Raw genomic sequence first — 17,922 nt, forward strand, 5'->3', positions numbered from 1 at the left:
GACCTCCCCAGAAACCCTGGCTGACAGAGGAGGTGTTCAGGTTAATTGAGAAAAAGCGACAGGCCCACTCTCATCGCCTACAGCATCCCACGTCGGAGAATGAGGAGGTTTACCGCAGCCTTCGCTCGGAGGTTCGGAGAGCCGTAAGGCGCTGTAAGGATGGGTGGTGGTCGCGGGTTGCTGAGGAGATGGAGTCTGCCTCAGTGGCCCGCGATCACAAATCACTATTTAATTCCATCAAAAAAGTAACCTGCAGCGCCACACCTATTACCATCATTAGAGGAAAAAACGGTGATCCAATCTCCGACCCCCAGGAACAGGTTTGCAGATTTGCTGAGCATTTCTGTGAGGTCCTGGGGGAGGGAAAATCTCTCAGCCAGGAAAACATCATGGCACAAAGTGGGGATAACCCTGCTGAGGCTGCGGTGCCTCAAATATTGGAAGAGGTCACCCCCTGTGAGTGGCTGGCTGAGGTGCCAGCTGTTGAGGAAGTACTGAGGGCGATCCGGAGTCTGAGACCAGGGAAGGCACCGGGCAGAGATGATCTCCCAAGCGAAATGCTGAGGGAGGGTGGCGTTTGTGCACAGACTGCCCTATATGACATCATAACAACAGTCTGGACCACTGGACGGGTTCCGCAGGACTGGAAGGATGCCCTGGTGGTCCCCCTCTTTAAGAAGGGGGACCGTACCGACTGTAACAACTACAGGGGCATCTCACTCCTCAGTGTGCCGGGTAAGGTCCTGGCAAGGATTATTCAACATCGCCTTGCTAGGCACGCTGAGGAGAGGCTTGCGGAGCCCCAATGCGGTTTCAGGAAAGGGCGGTCCTGCACAGATGCCATATTTTCTGTCCGTCTGCTCCAGCAGAGGTGTAGGGAATTTCAAAAAGACCTACATCTCTGCTTTATTGACCTGGTCAAGGCCTATGATACCATCAGTAGGACTGGGCTCTGGGTTGTTCTTCGTGCTTTCGGAGTCCCTGACCCTCTGCTCACGATCATTAAGGACCTTCATGATGGTGAGCGGGCCCGGGTAAAACTACGTGGCCGGGAGTCGGAGCCTTTCCCTGTACACCTTGGGGTGCGACAGGGATGTCCTCTGGCTCCCACATTATTTAACATCTATTTCGACTGCGTAGTTCGTGAAGCCTTCAAAAGCTGTACCGGGGGAATTACCATTTGGTACAGATATAATGGGAGGCTGATCGACGCCCGGGTGCGATCAAGGGATGGCTCCCTATTGGTCAACCACGTTATGTATGCCGATGATTTGGTAATAGCTGCTCATTCAGAAGAGGAGTTGGAGACGCTGCTGCTGAGACTGGAGTGTGCCACCAAGAGGTGGGGCCTTACCATCAGCCCCACCAAAACTAAGCACCTGCCTGGGTATTTTGTACCATCGGGCACTCCACCCCCACAACTCCCAATCGGTGATGGGGCAGTTGTGGAGAGAGTGGAGAGTTTCCCATACCTGGGCAGTGTGCTTATGACCGGCTCCAGTTTATCAGCAGAGGTCTCACTCCGAATCAGTCGAGCGGCAATATCTTTTCATCGGTTGCGTAACGCTGTGTGGAAGCTACCTGGTCTGTCGCTCCGCACGAAGCTTCAGGTCTTCTCGGCCACGGTCATTCCCTCCCTTCTCTACGCTTGCGAAACGTGGACCCCCCTAGTGGAGCATCTTCGCCGGTTGGAAACATTTAGGCTGGCCTGCCTACGATCCATCCTGGGTTTAACCAGGCTGGATTGTGTGAGGAGCTCACAAGTCCTTGAAAGATCTGGGCAAAGTCCCATCAGTGAGCTCCTCCGGCAGGCAAGGCTGCGTTGGCTGGGTCATGTAGCCCGCATGCCCAGCCACCGCATGCCTAAACAGCTTTTGTTCGGCCGGATCGAGGGGGCTAAACGGGCGCGGCACGGGCTAGAGAAGAGATGGAGTGATGTGGTACAGGAGGACGTGGAGCTGAGTGGACTTGCCGATGACTGGTACCAGCGGTGTCAAGATCGGCCTCAGTGGAGGAGGCTCGTGAAGGACGCTACTGGGCAGTTGGAGGCAGTCGCCCTCCAACAACAACGGAGGGCGGAGGAGCGACACTCACAACAACGAGCGGAGCGCCGGGTGGCTAAAGCACAGCAAGTTGGCACAGTAGGGGGCACAGGTGGTGGATCAGCCAGTCATCTCGGTCATCTCGGTCAGTCGACCCGTGGCACCTGGGTCTGCCCCGTGACCTCCTGCCAGCGGGCGTTCGACACTTCACGTGGCCTCAGGGTGCACATGGCCTGGCACAAGCGTCGTGGTGACGTCACCGCCACTTAGTGGCGAATGGCGGTTGTTGTTGTTGTTGTTGTTGTGAGTGAGTGTGTGAGTGTGTGAGTGGGTGAGTGTGTGTGTGAGTGTGTGTGTGAGTGTGTGAGTGTGTGAGTGGGTGAGTGTGTGTGTGAGTGTGTGTGTGAGTGAGTGTGTGAGTGTGTGAGTGGGTGAGTGTGTGTGTGAGTGTGTGTGTGAGTGAGTGTGTAAGTGTGTGAGTGAGTGTGTGAGTGTGTGAGTGAGTGTGTGAGTGTGTGAGTGTGTGTGTGAGTGAGTGTGCCAGTGAGTGAGTGTGTAAGTGTGTGAGTGAGTGTGTGAGTGTGTGAGTGAGTGTGTGAGTGTGTGAGTGTGTGAGTGAGCGTGTGAGTGAGTGTGCCAGTGAGTGAGTGTGTAAGTGTGTGAGTGAGTGTGTGAGTGTGTGAGTGTGTGTGTGAGTTAGTGTGTGAGTGTGTGAGTGAGTGTGTGAGTGAGTGTGTGTGTAAGTGTGTGAGTGAGTGAGTGTGTGAGTGTATGTGTGAGTGTGTGAGTGAGTGTGTGAGTGAGTGTGTGAGTGAGTGTGTGAGTGTGTGAGTGAGTGAGTGTGTGAGTGAGTGTGTGAGTGTGTGCGAGTGAGTGTGTGTGTGAGTGTGTGAGTGAGTGTGTGAGTGTGTGTGTGAGTGAGTATGTCAGTGAGTGTGTGAGTGTGTGAGTGAGTGAATGTGTGAGTGAGTGTGTGAGTGTGTGAGTGAGTGTGTGAGTGAGTGTGTGGGTGAGTGAGCGTGTGAGTGTGTGAGTGAGTGAGTGTATGAGTGAGTGTGTGAGTGAGTGAGTGTGTGAGTGAGTGAGTGTGTGAGTGTGTGAGTGTGTGAGTGAGTGTATGAGTTAGTGAGTGTATGAGTGAGTGTATGAGTGTGTGAGTGAGTGTGTGAGTGTGTGAGTGTGTGAGTGGGTGAGTGTGTGTGTGAGTGTGTGTGTGAGTGAGTGTGTGAGTGTGTGAGTGGGTGAGTGTGTGTGTGAGTGTGTGTGTGAGTGAGTGTGTGAGTGAGTGTGTGTGTGAGTGAGTGTGTGAGTGTGTGTGTGAGTGAGTGTGTGAGTGTGTGAGTGAGTGTGTGAGTGTGTGAGTGTGTGTGTGAGTGAGTGTGCCAGTGAGTGAGTGTGTAAGTGTGTGAGTGAGTGTGTGAGTGTGTGAGTGAGTGTGTGAGTGAGTGTGTAAGTGTGTGAGTGAGTGTGTGAGTGTGTGAGTGAGTGTGTTAGTGTGTGAGTGTGTGAGTGAGTGTGTGAGTGAGTGTGTGTGTAAGTGTGTGAGTGAGTGTGTGAGTGTATGTGTGAGTGTGTGAGTGAGTGTGTGAGTGAGTGTGTGAGTGAGTGTGTGAGTGTGTGAGTGAGTGTGTGAGTGTGTGCGAGTGAGTGTGTGTGTGAGTGTGTGAGTGAGTGTGTGAGTGTGTGTGTGTGTGAGTGAGTGTGGTGAGGTGGGTGTGTGAGTGATGTGTGGAGTGTGTGTGTGAGAGTGTGTGAGTGGTGTGTGGGTGAGTGAGTGGTGTGAGTGTGTGAGTGGTGAGTGTGTGAGTGAGTGTGTGAGTGTGTGTGAGTGTGTGAGTGAGTGAGTGTGTGTGTGAGGGTGTGTGAGTGTGTGAGTGAGTGTATGAGTGAGTGAGTGTATGAGTGAGTGTGATGAGTGTGTGAGTGAGTGTGTGAGTGTGTGAGTGTGGTGTGTGAGTGTGTGGTGAGTGTGTGAGTGAGTGTGTGAGAGTGTGAGTGAGTGGTGGTGAGTGAGTGAGTGTGGTGAGTGTGTGTGAGTGTGTGTGTGTGGTGTGAGTGAGTGTGTGAGTGAGTGAGTGTGTGAGTGAGTGAGTGTGGGTGGTGTGTGAGTGTGTGAGTGAGGTGAGTGAGTGGATGTGAGTGAGTGAGTGAGTGTGTGAGTGGAGTGTGTGGAGTGAGTGTGTGAGTGAGTGTGTGAGTGAGTGAGTGAGTGTGTGAGTGAGTGTGTGAGTGGAGTGAGGAGTGTGAGTGTAGTGAGTGAGTGTGTGAGGTGTGTGAGTGTGTGAGTGAGTGTGTGAGTGGGTGTGTGAGTGTGTGAGTGGTGTGGTGAGTGTGTGTGTGAGTGTGTGAGTGAGTGTGTGAGTGGTATGAGTGTGTGAGTGGTGTGTGAGTGAGTGGTGTGTGAGTGTGTGAGTGAGTGTGTGGTGTGGTGAGTGTGAGTGGTGTGTGAGTGAGTGAGTGAGTGTGTGAGTGAGTGGTGTGGTGTGTGGGTGAGTGTGTGGGTGAGTGTGTGAGTGATGTGTGTGTGTGGTGTGTGAGTGGTGTGTGTGGTGAGGTGTGGTGAGTGTGGTGAGTGTGTGAGGTGAGTGGGTGTGTGTGAGTGTGTGGTGGAGTGTGTGTGGTGAGTGTGGTGGGTGAGTGTGGTGAGTGAGTGTGTGAGTGTGTGTGTGGGTGGTGTGGTGGTGGTGGTGAGGTGTGTGGGGTGTGTGTGTGTGAGTGGTGTGTGAGTGTGTGAGTGAGTGTGTGAGTGGTGTGGGTGTGAGGTGTGAGTGTGTGAGGTGAGTGTGTGAGTGTGGTGTGTGAGTGTGTGTGGTGGTGTGTGGTGTGTGAGTGGGGGTGTGTGAGTGTGTGAGTGTGTGAGTGGGTGTGTGGTGGTGTGAGTGGTGGGTGAGTGGGTGTGTGTGAGTGTGTGTGTGGTGGTGTGGTGAGTGTGTGAGGTGGTGTGTGAGTGTGTGGGTGGTGTGTGTGAGTGTGTGGTGAGTGTGTGAGTGAGTGTGTGAGTGTGGTGTGTGAGTGTGTGGTGTGGTGTGTGAGTGGTGGGTGTGGTGGTGGTGAGTGTGTGAGTGTGGTGTGTGTGAGTGTGGTGTGTGGTGTGAGTGTGTGAGTGTGTGAGTGAGTGGTGTGAGTGTGAGTGTGTGAGTGTGTGAGTGGTGTGAGTGAGTGTGTGGTGTGGGAGTGTATGAGTGAGTGTGTGAGTGTGTGAGTGAGTGAGTGTGTGAGTGAGTGAGTGTGTCAGAGAAAGCCCTCCCGCTCGATACCCAGTGCCGGATTATCCTCGTAGCAAAAGTAGCTACATATGTAGTAGCTACATATGTAGTAGCTACATATGTAGTAGCTACATATGTAGTAGCTACATATGTAGTAGCTACATATGTAGTAGCTACATATGTAGTAGCTACATATGTAGTAGCTACATATGTAGTAGCTACATATGTAGTAGCTACATATGTAGTAGCTACATATGTAGTAGCTACATATGTAGTAGCTACGGGCCCTGCACTTTCAAGGGCCCCGCGCTAAATGCTTCCGAGCTATCAATTCCGGTGCAGTGATTCTGCACTTGCTCTATTACTATAGTACTATACTGCCCTCCAACTTTTATGAACGACCGAGTGTTTAAGGTTAGCGATTTGTCGTCTTATCTGGCTGTATAGCAAATAAAAAAATGCAATTACTTTACTGTGCAAGTTACAAATTTGTTTTTTAATATTTGTGTTTTTTTCTGTTAATTTAGTGCCTCTTTATTATGCTACAGGCCCCGCTCTGGCTTAATCAGGCACTGTCTGCACCTCACCTGTCCCCGTTGTTTCGTTTTCAGAGGCGAGGGCGAACAAACAAGGCGCGGGTGATGGAAAATGACTCTAAATCGTCAAAGCTCGCTGCACGCAAGAAGGCCCTTAATTAACTCATGGCTTATCAAACTATTCAACTAAACTATATATTTTTTTTACCAGGTAAGGCCCCCTGAGCTATAAAACTATTTTTCAGAAGCGACCTGGCCACATATGATAGCCCAACGAAGTGGCCCATCATCATATGTGCACATTTACAGCAGCCAAATGTTCTTCACGAAATGTTTATAAATTTGGAGGAAAAAATCGGAGGGCCCGAAGAAAATCCAAACCCCAAATATACAGCAGGCGTCGGGGTCTGGATCGGGATCGGGATCGAACCCACAACCTCCTCCATACCAGGCGAGGTAGTTAACATCTCAACACCGTGACACCCATGGAATATTTCGATGTAAAGCTTTCGTGACTGCAGGGATTCATCTTCTTGGTTCTTTCGGTAAAGTCACGTAGAATGGAAATAATAAAATAATAAAAATAAAACATAATAAAATAATTATTTTCTTTTAATGGAAATAATAAAATAATAAAGCACACATAATAAAATAAATCTTTTATTATGGTTTATTTTTATTATTATCGACAGACCTGTTCTCCACCTGAAGACGGCTGCTTGCGTTGTGGCCGAAACGTCGTGAGAATTATTTTAATGTTTTATTTTTATTGTTTTATTATTTTCTATTCTACGTGACTTTAACGAAAGAACCAAGAAGATGAACCCACAGAATAATTTCTGGTCGACACCCACCCCCCTTGCGCCTCCTCTCGGGGCGTAGGGATATATTTTCCGGAGCTCAGCCATGGACAGCTCCAGTTGAATCTAAGCCCTACCCCTGGGGGGGGGGGGGGGCTGTGGGGATGTTTGTGTTTTTGTTTCACTCGCCCACCTCAGAGCGTGAATCGAGGAAGCTCTCCGCTACCCTCGCATGTACCGTGTGTATGTTGAACTTCTTTCGCACCGTACGTAGCCAACCGCGCTCTCCGGAGGTGCGCGAGGGTTGTCCCTTCGTGGCCTCTTTGTGCAGTTTTATTTTCAAGTGCTGGTAGAAATGCCTACCGGCTAAAACAAATAAAAAAAATTAAAAATCATTTTACAACTACAGCGACGTTCTTCCCCGGTTCTCGGTGCAATTTTTTTGAAGCAGCCTCAAATGTTGTACAGTACCGCTAAGCAATGCTGACCCCCCCACCCACCCTGTTTGTTTCCAGCTGTTTGTCACCGGTAGTTTCCCACGAGATTTCTCGCAAGCCGTGCCGATTCATTGCCACGGGGGGGGGGGGTGGCACGGGACGCGATGCCTTAGAGACCTCCACCCTCCGCGGGTTCCTCCGTGAAAGTGGGACCTCGTTACACGTTTTCGTTGATTTTACGAGGTTTGTGTGGCCGCCGATGAAAGATTCGGAGCCTTGCAGGCGGTCAAGAGTGGCCCTCACCCCACCCCACCTCTCTCTCTCTCTCGCTCTCTCGCTCTCACGCGCCTCTGCGATTCGTCACTCGGAGCCACCGACAATAATCCGCCGAAGAGAAAAATATCCCCCGTGTGGCATTTAACAGACTCCTAATCTATGTTTCTTTCGGTAAAGTCACGTACATGGAAAAAAATAAAAGTTAATGAAATCAACTGAGACGTTTCGATCACAACACAAGCGTTCGGCATCAGGAGGATCGTCATCATCAGGAGGATGATGGCGATCGAAACGTCGTAGTTTTTTATTTTATTAACTTCATTTTTTCTATCTACGTGACTTTACCGAAAGAACCAAAGAAGATGAATCCCTGCAGTCACGAAAGCTTTAGATCGAAATTTAATCCGTCACCGGTGATGACCGTGAACGGGAATCGAACTCGGCTCGCCGGGTTCGTAACGCACCGCGCGCTAACCGTGACTCCAGCACACGACCGCTCCCCCCACTATCAATAAACAGCCCTCCCACAATAGAATTGCCCGATGATGCTGGATGCAATTACCAGCGAAACGTCGTACTCAAATTGTAAATGTTGTGGTTTCACGCTTCAACACACCGGTGGGCTAAAGCAGTGAACTATTTGTCTTTTGTCAACGTGACACTTTTTTACTGATTGGCCGTGTCGGGTGGTGGAGGGTTACGACACATTTATAAATAACGCGATCTAAACCCAAAAACGGTGATTATGAACTTAACAGACTGTTGGGGCAAGTGCTGTTAGCGAGCGCACGAGAGGGGTGGGTGGCCAGAATCACGCCCGGCCGCCTTTGTCTCCCTAGTGGCGATGTTTTTACACACCGCACCAGGTACTCATTTGAGACTGAGTCTACCTAGGGGAGGCCCAGGTACCGGTTCAGATAATCGTCACCGGTGTTGGCTGAGGTGGACGCAACGCAACCTCTGTGCACCCCCCACCCCCAAGTGGTGTTCTCAGAACACAAGGAGATCCACAAACCCCTTCGTGAGAAGGGGTGGCGGTCTCGTGAGGTCAGCCTCCCTCCCCCAGTGGGCAGTGACAACCCCTTGTACGTTGAACTTCTTTCGCACCGTACGTGGCCAACCCGTGCTAATCGGAGGTGCGGGATGAACCCTTGCGACACCAAATGAAGCCCTCGGCGAGATTTATTTTTCGTTGCTTGCACCTTGTTTTATTTGCATCGCTTTTGTCATTTCTTTTGGTGACCCAGGTGACGCTTGCAAATGAGACTCATCCTTGTCTCTTGAGATGTCGCCTGGTTGAATAAAACATTAACTTGAAACTCAGCGTGATGGTTTGAGGTTTTACGACTGCACTGCTCAATTGATCAACTTCGTTCTGGTTCTGTATGTGTACATGTGAGGCCCTGGGTCACCCTTGAAATCGAGACTCCTGGCCTCGATTTATTCTCTCTGAAAATGGCCAACGTTATAATAACAACAACAACGACGACTTACTTCCCTCTGTAAATCCACTGCTGGATGAATGACGCAGCGTGCCTTCTCAGTAAGATGTGTTCTGTTGACCATACTTCAAATGAAGCAAGTCAGGGTGTAGAGGGTGCCCAGTATCCGTTCGCATATCACTCGCACGCTCATCGCGCAGAGTCAGCGAAGGACCGCTGCGCCAAATGTGTGTGACCTCTTGCGAGAGGGCATTTGCATAAACCGCTCTTGGCGTCTCCAGTGATGTGTTTGATCCCCGTGTCACGGGGTAGGGGGGTGACCACGGTGGCGGTGCTACTCCTTTGAGGGTCGCAGTCCTCACTTCGAACGTCGACCGCCAAATGGGACGAGCGCGATCTGCTGCCGGAGCCTGCGCCGTGTCCACCGAGCGACAGCAGCCGTCTCCCTCGAGCCAAGCGACATGCCACTCGCCACCGGCGTTAGCCACACCGGGAGTTCTTCTTCATGTCGCCTGGCTCCCCCCTCCCCCACCCACCATGCACCCGTCCTCCCTGGCTCCTCCACCCAATATAATAATGTCCCATCACAAATAACTCTCACTACAGTCATTTTGCTGTGCCTTTTTACACCTGATGAAGGAAGCTTGTGTTGCCTCCGAAACGTCGTGATTGAATATTTTATTTCTATTACTATTCATATTAATTTTAATATTTATTTATATTATTATTTAATATGTATTATTTAATATAAATGTTTATTATTTATTTTTATTTATTTTTTTCATATTTATTTTTATTGCTTATTTATTTTTCCCTACGTGACTTTACCGAAAAACCCTAAGAGTATTCATGTCGCCAGGTTCACAGTGCGGTGCACTCCGCTCAGCTCCTCCCCAATAATCACTGAATGATCATTGTACATTAAGACACGTCTTCATTTCCGTTTCAGCACGTGCACGTGAGATAGAGACGTAGAGTCTCTCGCCTGATGAGAAACGAAGCTATTTGTCTGGCAAATGAAGGTGAAAGTTCAAATCTTACGATGATGATGAAGAAAATAACTGGTGCCAGGTATAGTTCGTACAAACAAACGCACGCTCGCAGTTTGAATGATGTGCAGCGAAACGTGGGCGTAAATCTTCGCTCTTGGCATGCCATCGTTTCGTTCGAAGGGGACCCACAAAACCAACAAAATCCACATCTCAAGTTACCAGCGTCGACCGATATAAAACGTGAACTCCCACTCGTGCCGTGTGTGCAGCACACGGCCGACCTGTGGCCAATGAAAACAGGCACGCACACACAGACACACACATCTCCCGTAACGCGGTTTGCAGACTCTTGGGGCCAAGTGCAGTCAGCGAGCATTTATTGAAGCCGGAACAGCACACAAGGGGGGGAGGGGGGGTGGTGTAGGTTCGGCAACGTTGTCGATGTCTACACACTACACAAGATAGTAATTTCAGCCTGAGTTGACCTAGAAGAGGCCACTGATGTTAACCAGGAATCTAAACACAGGTCGCTGGGTTCTCAACCAGTATTCTAAACACAGCAATTCCACTCTCTGCACAAAGACAAAGATCCCCCGTATAGCCTTAACAGACTGTAGGGGCAAGTGCTGTTCGCGAGTAGCACCTATGAAGGACGGAACGGTACACGAGGGGGTGGGTGGTCAGCACCACGCTCGACCGCCTTTGTCTCCCCAGTGGCGATGTTTACGCACCGCACCAGATACTCATTTGAGGCTGAGTCGACCTCGGGGAGGCCCAGGTACCGGTTCAAATAAACATCACTGGTGTTGGTCGCCGGGTTCGTAGCGCAGCGCGCTAACTGCTACGCCACCGCTCCCCACAGAGGCGACACACACACAAGCATTCAAGTGCACGCACGCGCGTGTACCAAGCGACACGGATAACTTTCGCCAAAGTCGAGCCGTGTGCCGATTGTCTTGCGGTGTCTTTGCTTCCAGCCCAACTCAATGTTCGGCCTCTGAATGTTTGATTATTATTATAAAATGCTGTAATACATTTTATATTTATTTGCGAACAGGTCTATATCCATGCATTTTCAACTAAAACCCTGATTTTCAGAGCACTTGCCAAATGTATCTGTAAAATAAGTTGATCTACATGCTTGTGCATTACAATGGACCAACATGAACATGGCACCTAAATGCTAATCGATTCCTGTAATGGCAATGCAGCAAACAGCTTTAACTGACCGATGTTCTAATAAGGTTTTTCCCCTTTTTCTGGAAACAAAACTGACACCTTTTGCAAGGCATCATGCTTACATTAACCACAATACTTGCAGTCAAATGCAAACAAAAAACACTACTCTGATAATTTATGCATTGTCTTTGAAACTGATTGGTCCACACCAGAGACAGCTTTCTTTGGAGCCTAGTCTCATATGGTGTTCGACCAGATGACGCCAAAAGGCGCACAGCTCAAAGACAACGCACTGCATTTGAATGCAAGTATTGTGGTTAATGTAAGCATGATGCCTTGCAAAATATGTCAATTTTGTTGCCAAAAAAGGGGAAAAACCTTATTAGCATATTTTGGTACTTGCAAAGGAGGTCCCATGATCTGACCGATGTTGTTATGTAATTGCGGGCAGCATCGCCCTAGTGTGCATGAGGTTTCTCTGATCACTCCACCTTCACCCCACATGGAAATTCAATCACTAAGGAATTAACCGAAATGTCCCAATGTGTGACCCCCCAGGACCCAAAAAAAAACCCCAGTTTGGACTCAGAGATGACTTCCTTGTTTAATAAAAAGGACAACTTATTTATTTATAAAGTTATGGGTACATCCCGTCCTGGCATATTCGATCTGAAATCGCGCACACATTTCTTCCATCTGGCAATCGCAGCGGAGTAACATAAAAACAGGCAAAACTCCTTAAAAGTAAAAAAAAAACTTGTAAAAGATTATACCCGAGCGGCTTTCAGAAAACCCACGGCGTTCAATGAGAGGACGAGACCCCGAACATGTGCGGTGCAGTTGGGCAGCGTAGATCTTAGATGATCCAGAGACATCCGCACGGCTTGATTAAACCATAATGTGGCGGCGTGTGATTTTATTTTCCTGTGTCATTTATAGCTCCAATAAGCGAGTCATCGCTTGGACGTGGTGGTGGTGGGGGAGGGAGGGAGGCTTTGCGTTCCCAGGGAAACATCAGAAACAAACATGCGCAGAGGGGCTGATCTGTTTGGAAATGAAATACAGGACGGAAAAGCCTCCTCCGACTCGGACCGCTCGTGCCACAGTGACAGCGGCGAAGCCTCAAGGGAGCGTCTCATCTTCGCCGCTCGCCTACAACCTACAACTCCCTTCCGGCCGTGTCAGAGAGCGCTCGGAGGAGGAGCGGCGGTGCGCTGACAGATTGAGGGCTCAAATCTCGCGCGTCCATCTCATGCGTCGAGTCCGGGCGAAGGCAGCTCTCTTTCGTGTGTCCCCTTTCGTAGGAAAAGACAATCGTGAAATCCCTAACAAGCGGCCACTTCAGCTTGCACGACGTATAAAGGGGCATTGCTTGAAAACTGGATGATATTTCTGTGCCTAGTAACAGCTTACGAGTGTCAACTCTGTTTACACAAACATTATTACGTAACGCAACGGAGCGTTTGTGTATACAGGGCAGTATAAACACGCATTTTTTTTCTTTCTCATAAACCACCGCCGCATAGCTTTGGCTAGAGGATCCCGTACCATTGCTAACACGTTCGAACGTTTAATTCCATAGAATTTCCACCTTGACACAATAGGTTACATTTCTTTGATGGGAGGTTTCGGCGGTACTGTGCTCAGCAGCGCTTTTAATCGAAAGCAAACATGAGAAGCTCTGATGATGGGGGTGGCAGGTTTGTGTGTGTGTGTAGCGGTTAGCGCGCTGCGCTATGAACCTGGCGACCCGAGTTCGATTCCCGCTCACGGCCAACACCAGTGGCGATTATCTGAACCGCTCCTGGGCCTCCCCTAGGTCGACTCAGCCTCAAATGAGTACCTGGTGCGGTGTGGAAACATCGCCACTAGGGAGACAAAGGCGGTCGGGCGTGGTGCTGGCCACCCACCCCCTCGTGTACCGTTCCGGCCTTTATAGGTGCTCGCTAACAGCACTTGCCCCTACAGTCTGTTAAGGCTATACGGGGGATCTTTGTGTTCGCCTCTCCCTCGGGAAGGGTTCCCGGCGAACACCAGAATTCCGGCGAACATCGGTTACGGACGAACCCCGGTCCACATGCCGCTTGCCATTTGTGCTGCCAAATATGAAGGGTCCGAGTATACGACTCCGACGCGGCAAACCGCGTGTTTGTTTAACGATAACGTCGCCAAAGTCAATGCGCAGAGTGGTCTGCCTGGACTTGGCCCATTACGTGCTGTGTATTTCCGTGCCACAGTATAACGTCAACGCGCTAATACGGCGTATAATTTCAAATTCTGGCAGGTTTGGTTTCCTTCAGATATATATCGTTTTTAATTGTCAGCCTTAGGACTCGAGATTGTGCACGGAGTTGGATGCTGACAGCCCTAACGCGTGCGGCAGCTCACGCTCTGCGAACAGAAGAGGGAATGACTTACTTCTTCTACGTGTGCTCTGTTCTGTACACACAACACACACGACAACAAATATCCCTGGCGGCCCACAAGCCCGCTCCGATGAGCAGATTGGAAACTGTAGAGTGCTACATAACATTAGCAGGAACATTGTGTCATGGGCCAAAACGGAAAATCAGTCAGGCTAATAGATGTTGCATGTTTTACCATAAAATAATTATTTACCCAGAGAAGCCTCCAGGACTCTTTTCGTTTCTGGAGAGCCTACTGCGATATGTTTTTTTTGTGAGCTCATTACCGAATATTTCTGCCTGTGGGAAGAAACGTGAGCATACATACACGGATATACTTGTTTTTTAAACGTCCACTTACAAGCTATCAGCAACCTACTTTCTGTACTACCTCCCACATGTAACGTGTCCATTGCGATTAATGAGACAATGGAATTATTTTAGAAATGAGACGAATATTTACTCATGAGAATGTAATTCACGTGTTAGAAGTGGGGAGTGGTGACAACGTGGTCAGTGCAGTACGGTTATGAACCCCATTAGCCAGAGCTCGATTCCTGGCTAATGCTAACATCTGTGTCACTTGATACTGGTAAGAACCTACTGGTGACACCAGCCCACAGGGGATTATTGTGTCCGTCGTGCAGGGAGGGGCTGGATAGGGAGGGAGGGGCTGGGTGGGGAGGGGAGGGTGGGGAGGGGCTGGGTGAAGAGAGGGTGGGGAGGGGCTGGGTGGGGAGGGAGGGGCTGGGTGGGGAGGGGAGGGTGGGGAGGGGCTGAGTGGGGGGGGTGGGGCTGGGTGGGGGGTGGGGCTGGGTGGGGAGGGGCTGGTCACCCCGTGGTGCCCTTATAAAACTCAACGTTTAACCTACTCACGCCGGCTTGTGCCCGCCCTCGCAGTCGGGCATATTTGCGGAATACACCACGCCGTCGTTGGCCCTGGCCATTGACCGAGCAACCCAACGTTCCTACCAGCTCCCTCCGCAGGAATGTGTTATCTGAACCGTTCCCGGGTCACTAACCCGCACTGACCAGCGTGGTTTATTTAGCATGGCCCAACAACCCACATGAACGACACTTGCGCGGAGGGGAAGCCTTCATCCAGTAGCGGATTGAGAACAAGAGCTGTAAAGTATTATGATTGTACAGTGAGGAACACTGCGGATACACTGCCTTTTGTCCATAGCTAGCGAAAAAATAACACTCAAAAAACTGAAAGCGTTTAATCGTAATTGCTGTAAGTTAATATCGGCACATAATACATCCTTCCGAGCCAAGATTAATCCCTTATTTTTCAAGCTGTAAAAGCCATTTTAAAGCCGAGGGCAGATTAGCCTTTTTAATTTGAAGTAACGTGGAAATTCAAGACACAATTTGGCAAGCTAGATTCATAGCGGGCTTATGAAACTTAAAAGGCAGAATCGTTTAGAGACTCATGATAAATGCTGTAGACATGGGTTCTGGGAACCAGCCTCGTTTGAAAACAGATTAAAATTAATGACAGTGATAAACGACAACCCCTTGTCACTCCACTGCTAGATGAAAGCCTCCATATGTGTGTTGGTCAAGGGGGTTGGCTAGTGGTCACTGCGCTGCTGGTCAGTGCAGCTTGGTAAGCCGAGGGGGGGGGGGCATGTAACATTCCAAAGTGTGAAAAAAATAAGAGTTTGAATGATTGCGCATGTTACCTACTGTGGCAAATCGATCCGAAACATGGACATTGACAAAGCTAGAACAAGCTGAGAAATGTGCAAAAAAGCGTGCGGAGAGGTTCGTGTTTGAAATGACACCGAGAGATGAAAAGAGGACCACTCGGGCAGCAGCGTGTCACATGGCCTAGGTTGGATTCCTCTCGTGGGTGCCTTACGTGCAGTTCGCATGGCCTCCTCTTGTTCTGCTTGGGTTTCCTCAGGGTTCTCTGCTTTCCTCCCTTTACAGTATCGACAGAACCAACTTTATACGAAACTGCCATTGGTCAAACAACCCAATGCAACAACGATTGCATACAAATTACTCACATTGCGATTTCACATAACAGAAACATTGCCTCTGGCGACAGCTTGCTTGGCAAGACGCTCACGACAAAGAGTCTTGAGACTCGGTGAGGCTTTCCTGACTAAGCAATCGTAGTAGGAATAATAACAACATGAATCAGAGAACACCCACAAATTAGAGACATTGAATTGTCCGTCAAGAAAAGTGGAATAGGGGAAGGCATCGTGGCATTTTAGTTTGTTGTCCTTCCCTACACCTCCCATAAGCACGGTTGGCTACGTACGGTGCAAAAGAAGTCCAACATACATATAGACTATACACTGTAATACACTACGATACACTACTATACACTACTATACACTATACCAAGTTGAAAACTAATTTCTTTAGAACCTGCTTGTTTTTTTCAGTTCGCTGTCCTTCCACCGCAACCTCCGATTAAGCGCGGTTGACAACGTACGGTGCGAAAGAAGTTCATAGGCACTGCGCCATGCAACAACACAGAAGCAACAGCGCGGGTCGAGGTTCGAAATGACCGATCGCTGGCCACCGGAACACGCCCTGGGTGGGAGGGGGGGGTCACGGTCAACCAGAGGAAGTCAGCTCACCCCACACATTCTTCTCAAATTCACGTTGTTTACGCCGGTAAAAAAACAACAACTTAAAACGTAAAATTAAAACAAAACGAATGCCACATTTAAGACCGGAAACAATATCACCGCATCATCATCATCGTTTTCCCCAACCTCGTAAGCTTGAATGTAACTTCCACAAATCAAAAAGTTTGGCTAATGAATGCATTTAAGGAGCAGAGAATGAGAGTGTAGTTTCGATTTAAAGCGTTCGTGACTGCAGGGATTCCTCTTCTTGGTTCTTTCGGTAAAGTCACGTAGAAGGGAAATAATAAAATAATAAAAATAAAACATAAAATTATTTTATTTTATTATGTTTTATTTGTATTCTTTTATTATTTCCCATAAAATTATTTTATTTTATTATGTTTTATTTGTATTCTTTTATCGTTTCCCTTCTACGTGACTTTACCGAAAGAACCAAGAAGACAAAAAAAGGAGAGTGTAGTTGTCGCAGAGGCGGGGAGTGACTTCTCCTCACTCCGAGTTGGACTCGCAGTTGTGGGCGTGGGAACAAACGAGACGGAAGGAATTTAAACTTCCCTCGCAGCTTACGAACAGTGAGGGATGGGGTAGGGAGGAATCGGTTCCTGCCCAATTAAGTCACGACCCCTTCGGCTATTCAACATGCGCCTTCCCTGGCTAGTTGATGAGCAGCAGCAATTATCCATCTACTGCTGGATGAAGACCTCCCCAAGCCGTCGTGATCTCTCACCGTAATCCGGTGAGCATCTGCGATCCACTTCGATCCTCTTGGATGTGCTCCCTCCATTGGCTCTCGTTCATACCTCTCGACCACTGGACCATCTGACCACGTCTATCGATGTGTCCTGCCCAAGCCCACTGACTTTTCTTCACCGTCAATACGATATGGCTGCTTGCTCCCAAACCTCCCATATTCGGAATTGTCTCCACGTGCTTCTACGAGTGAGTGTGGGTGATGGTGGCTCACGGTGACTCCGTTGGTACGTGGCTCAGTGGCTGTGGGACTGGGGCTCAGTGAGTCAGTGACACAGGCGTGTGCGTGCGCGTGTGTGTGTGTGTGCACGTGTTGTACTCACAGGATGGTGGTGCGTGGGTCCACACGAGGCACCGTGTCCAGTTGGAGGTGCATGCACCTCACCGTGGTGCGAAAGCACAAGCAGCGGCTGGGGCAAGCGACAGCCGCAGGAGACCACCCGAGCAGCAGCACCATCACCAGCACCACGGGCATCATCTTCATCATCCCCGCCATCATCATCATCATCATCCGCTGATGTCCCTACACCGGCTCCACTCGCTCGAGCTGCCCCACTCTCTATCCTTTCTCTGCCCTCGCCACCACAAATCCCCAGTCAATCCATCCACGTGACGAGGCAGGCGTGCGATGATATGCGCAGGTGAGCGACACCTGGTCGCGTGGCACACGGCGAGGAGACACGCGTGTGAGCCCACGGCTTGTGACGCTGGTGGCTTAGTCGCGGTGCGTCTGCAGGGAGAGCGAATTCGCCGATTGCGGAGGCTGCCCCAGCAGCCGCGGGTAACCACTCAGCAGAGGCACTCCCCCCCCCCCAAATCATTCCCTCCTTCATCCCTGCCCTGCCCTGCCTCCCATCCTTTCTTCCCTCCCCGTGGCCTTGAGGAGGAGGCGTTCCCCGTCAGTGCTGGTGTTGAGTGCGGCGGTGGCTATACCCGCAGCAGGTAGTGCAATACCACTGCCACTGCTACACGTGCGAAGACGACACGTGTTACAACAAAGACACAAGCACGTGTTGTCGACCAACGAGTTGTCTCTCACACGACCACGTGCCCTTGTTGATGTACATGAAGAGAGAATGCAAACCTGTGTTTGTCTCCACTGCTGGATGAAGGCCATACCTCACTAAGCTTGCCAGTGCTCGGGTCTAAGACCGATGCAGATATCACGCACCGCTGGTGTTGGCCGTGTATGGGGGGTGTAATTTGGGTAGCCGCGTTCGTAGCGAATTTACACGAACCACG

At 49.9% G+C, this 17,922-nt stretch overlaps 1 protein-coding gene across 1 annotated transcript in view; it reads right to left on the reverse strand.

Annotated features, from left to right (window-relative positions):
• LOC144722304 (peroxidasin homolog) overlaps positions 1 to 17,436 on the reverse strand; it is a 92,940-nt gene extending 75,504 nt beyond the window's left edge. The window contains exon 1 of the mRNA XM_078600443.1: positions 17,004 to 17,436. Coding sequence (XP_078456569.1) covers positions 17,004 to 17,191 — 188 coding nt within the window. The 5' untranslated portion in view covers positions 17,192 to 17,436. The remainder of the gene's footprint in view (positions 1 to 17,003) is intronic.
• Between the last annotated feature and the right edge of the window lie 486 nt (positions 17,437 to 17,922).

This window comes from Lampetra planeri, chromosome 14 (assembly GCF_965212315.1).
Source record: "Lampetra planeri chromosome 14, kcLamPlan1.2.h2, whole genome shotgun sequence".
In the NCBI taxonomy this organism is placed as follows: domain Eukaryota; kingdom Metazoa; phylum Chordata; class Hyperoartia; order Petromyzontiformes; family Petromyzontidae; genus Lampetra; species Lampetra planeri.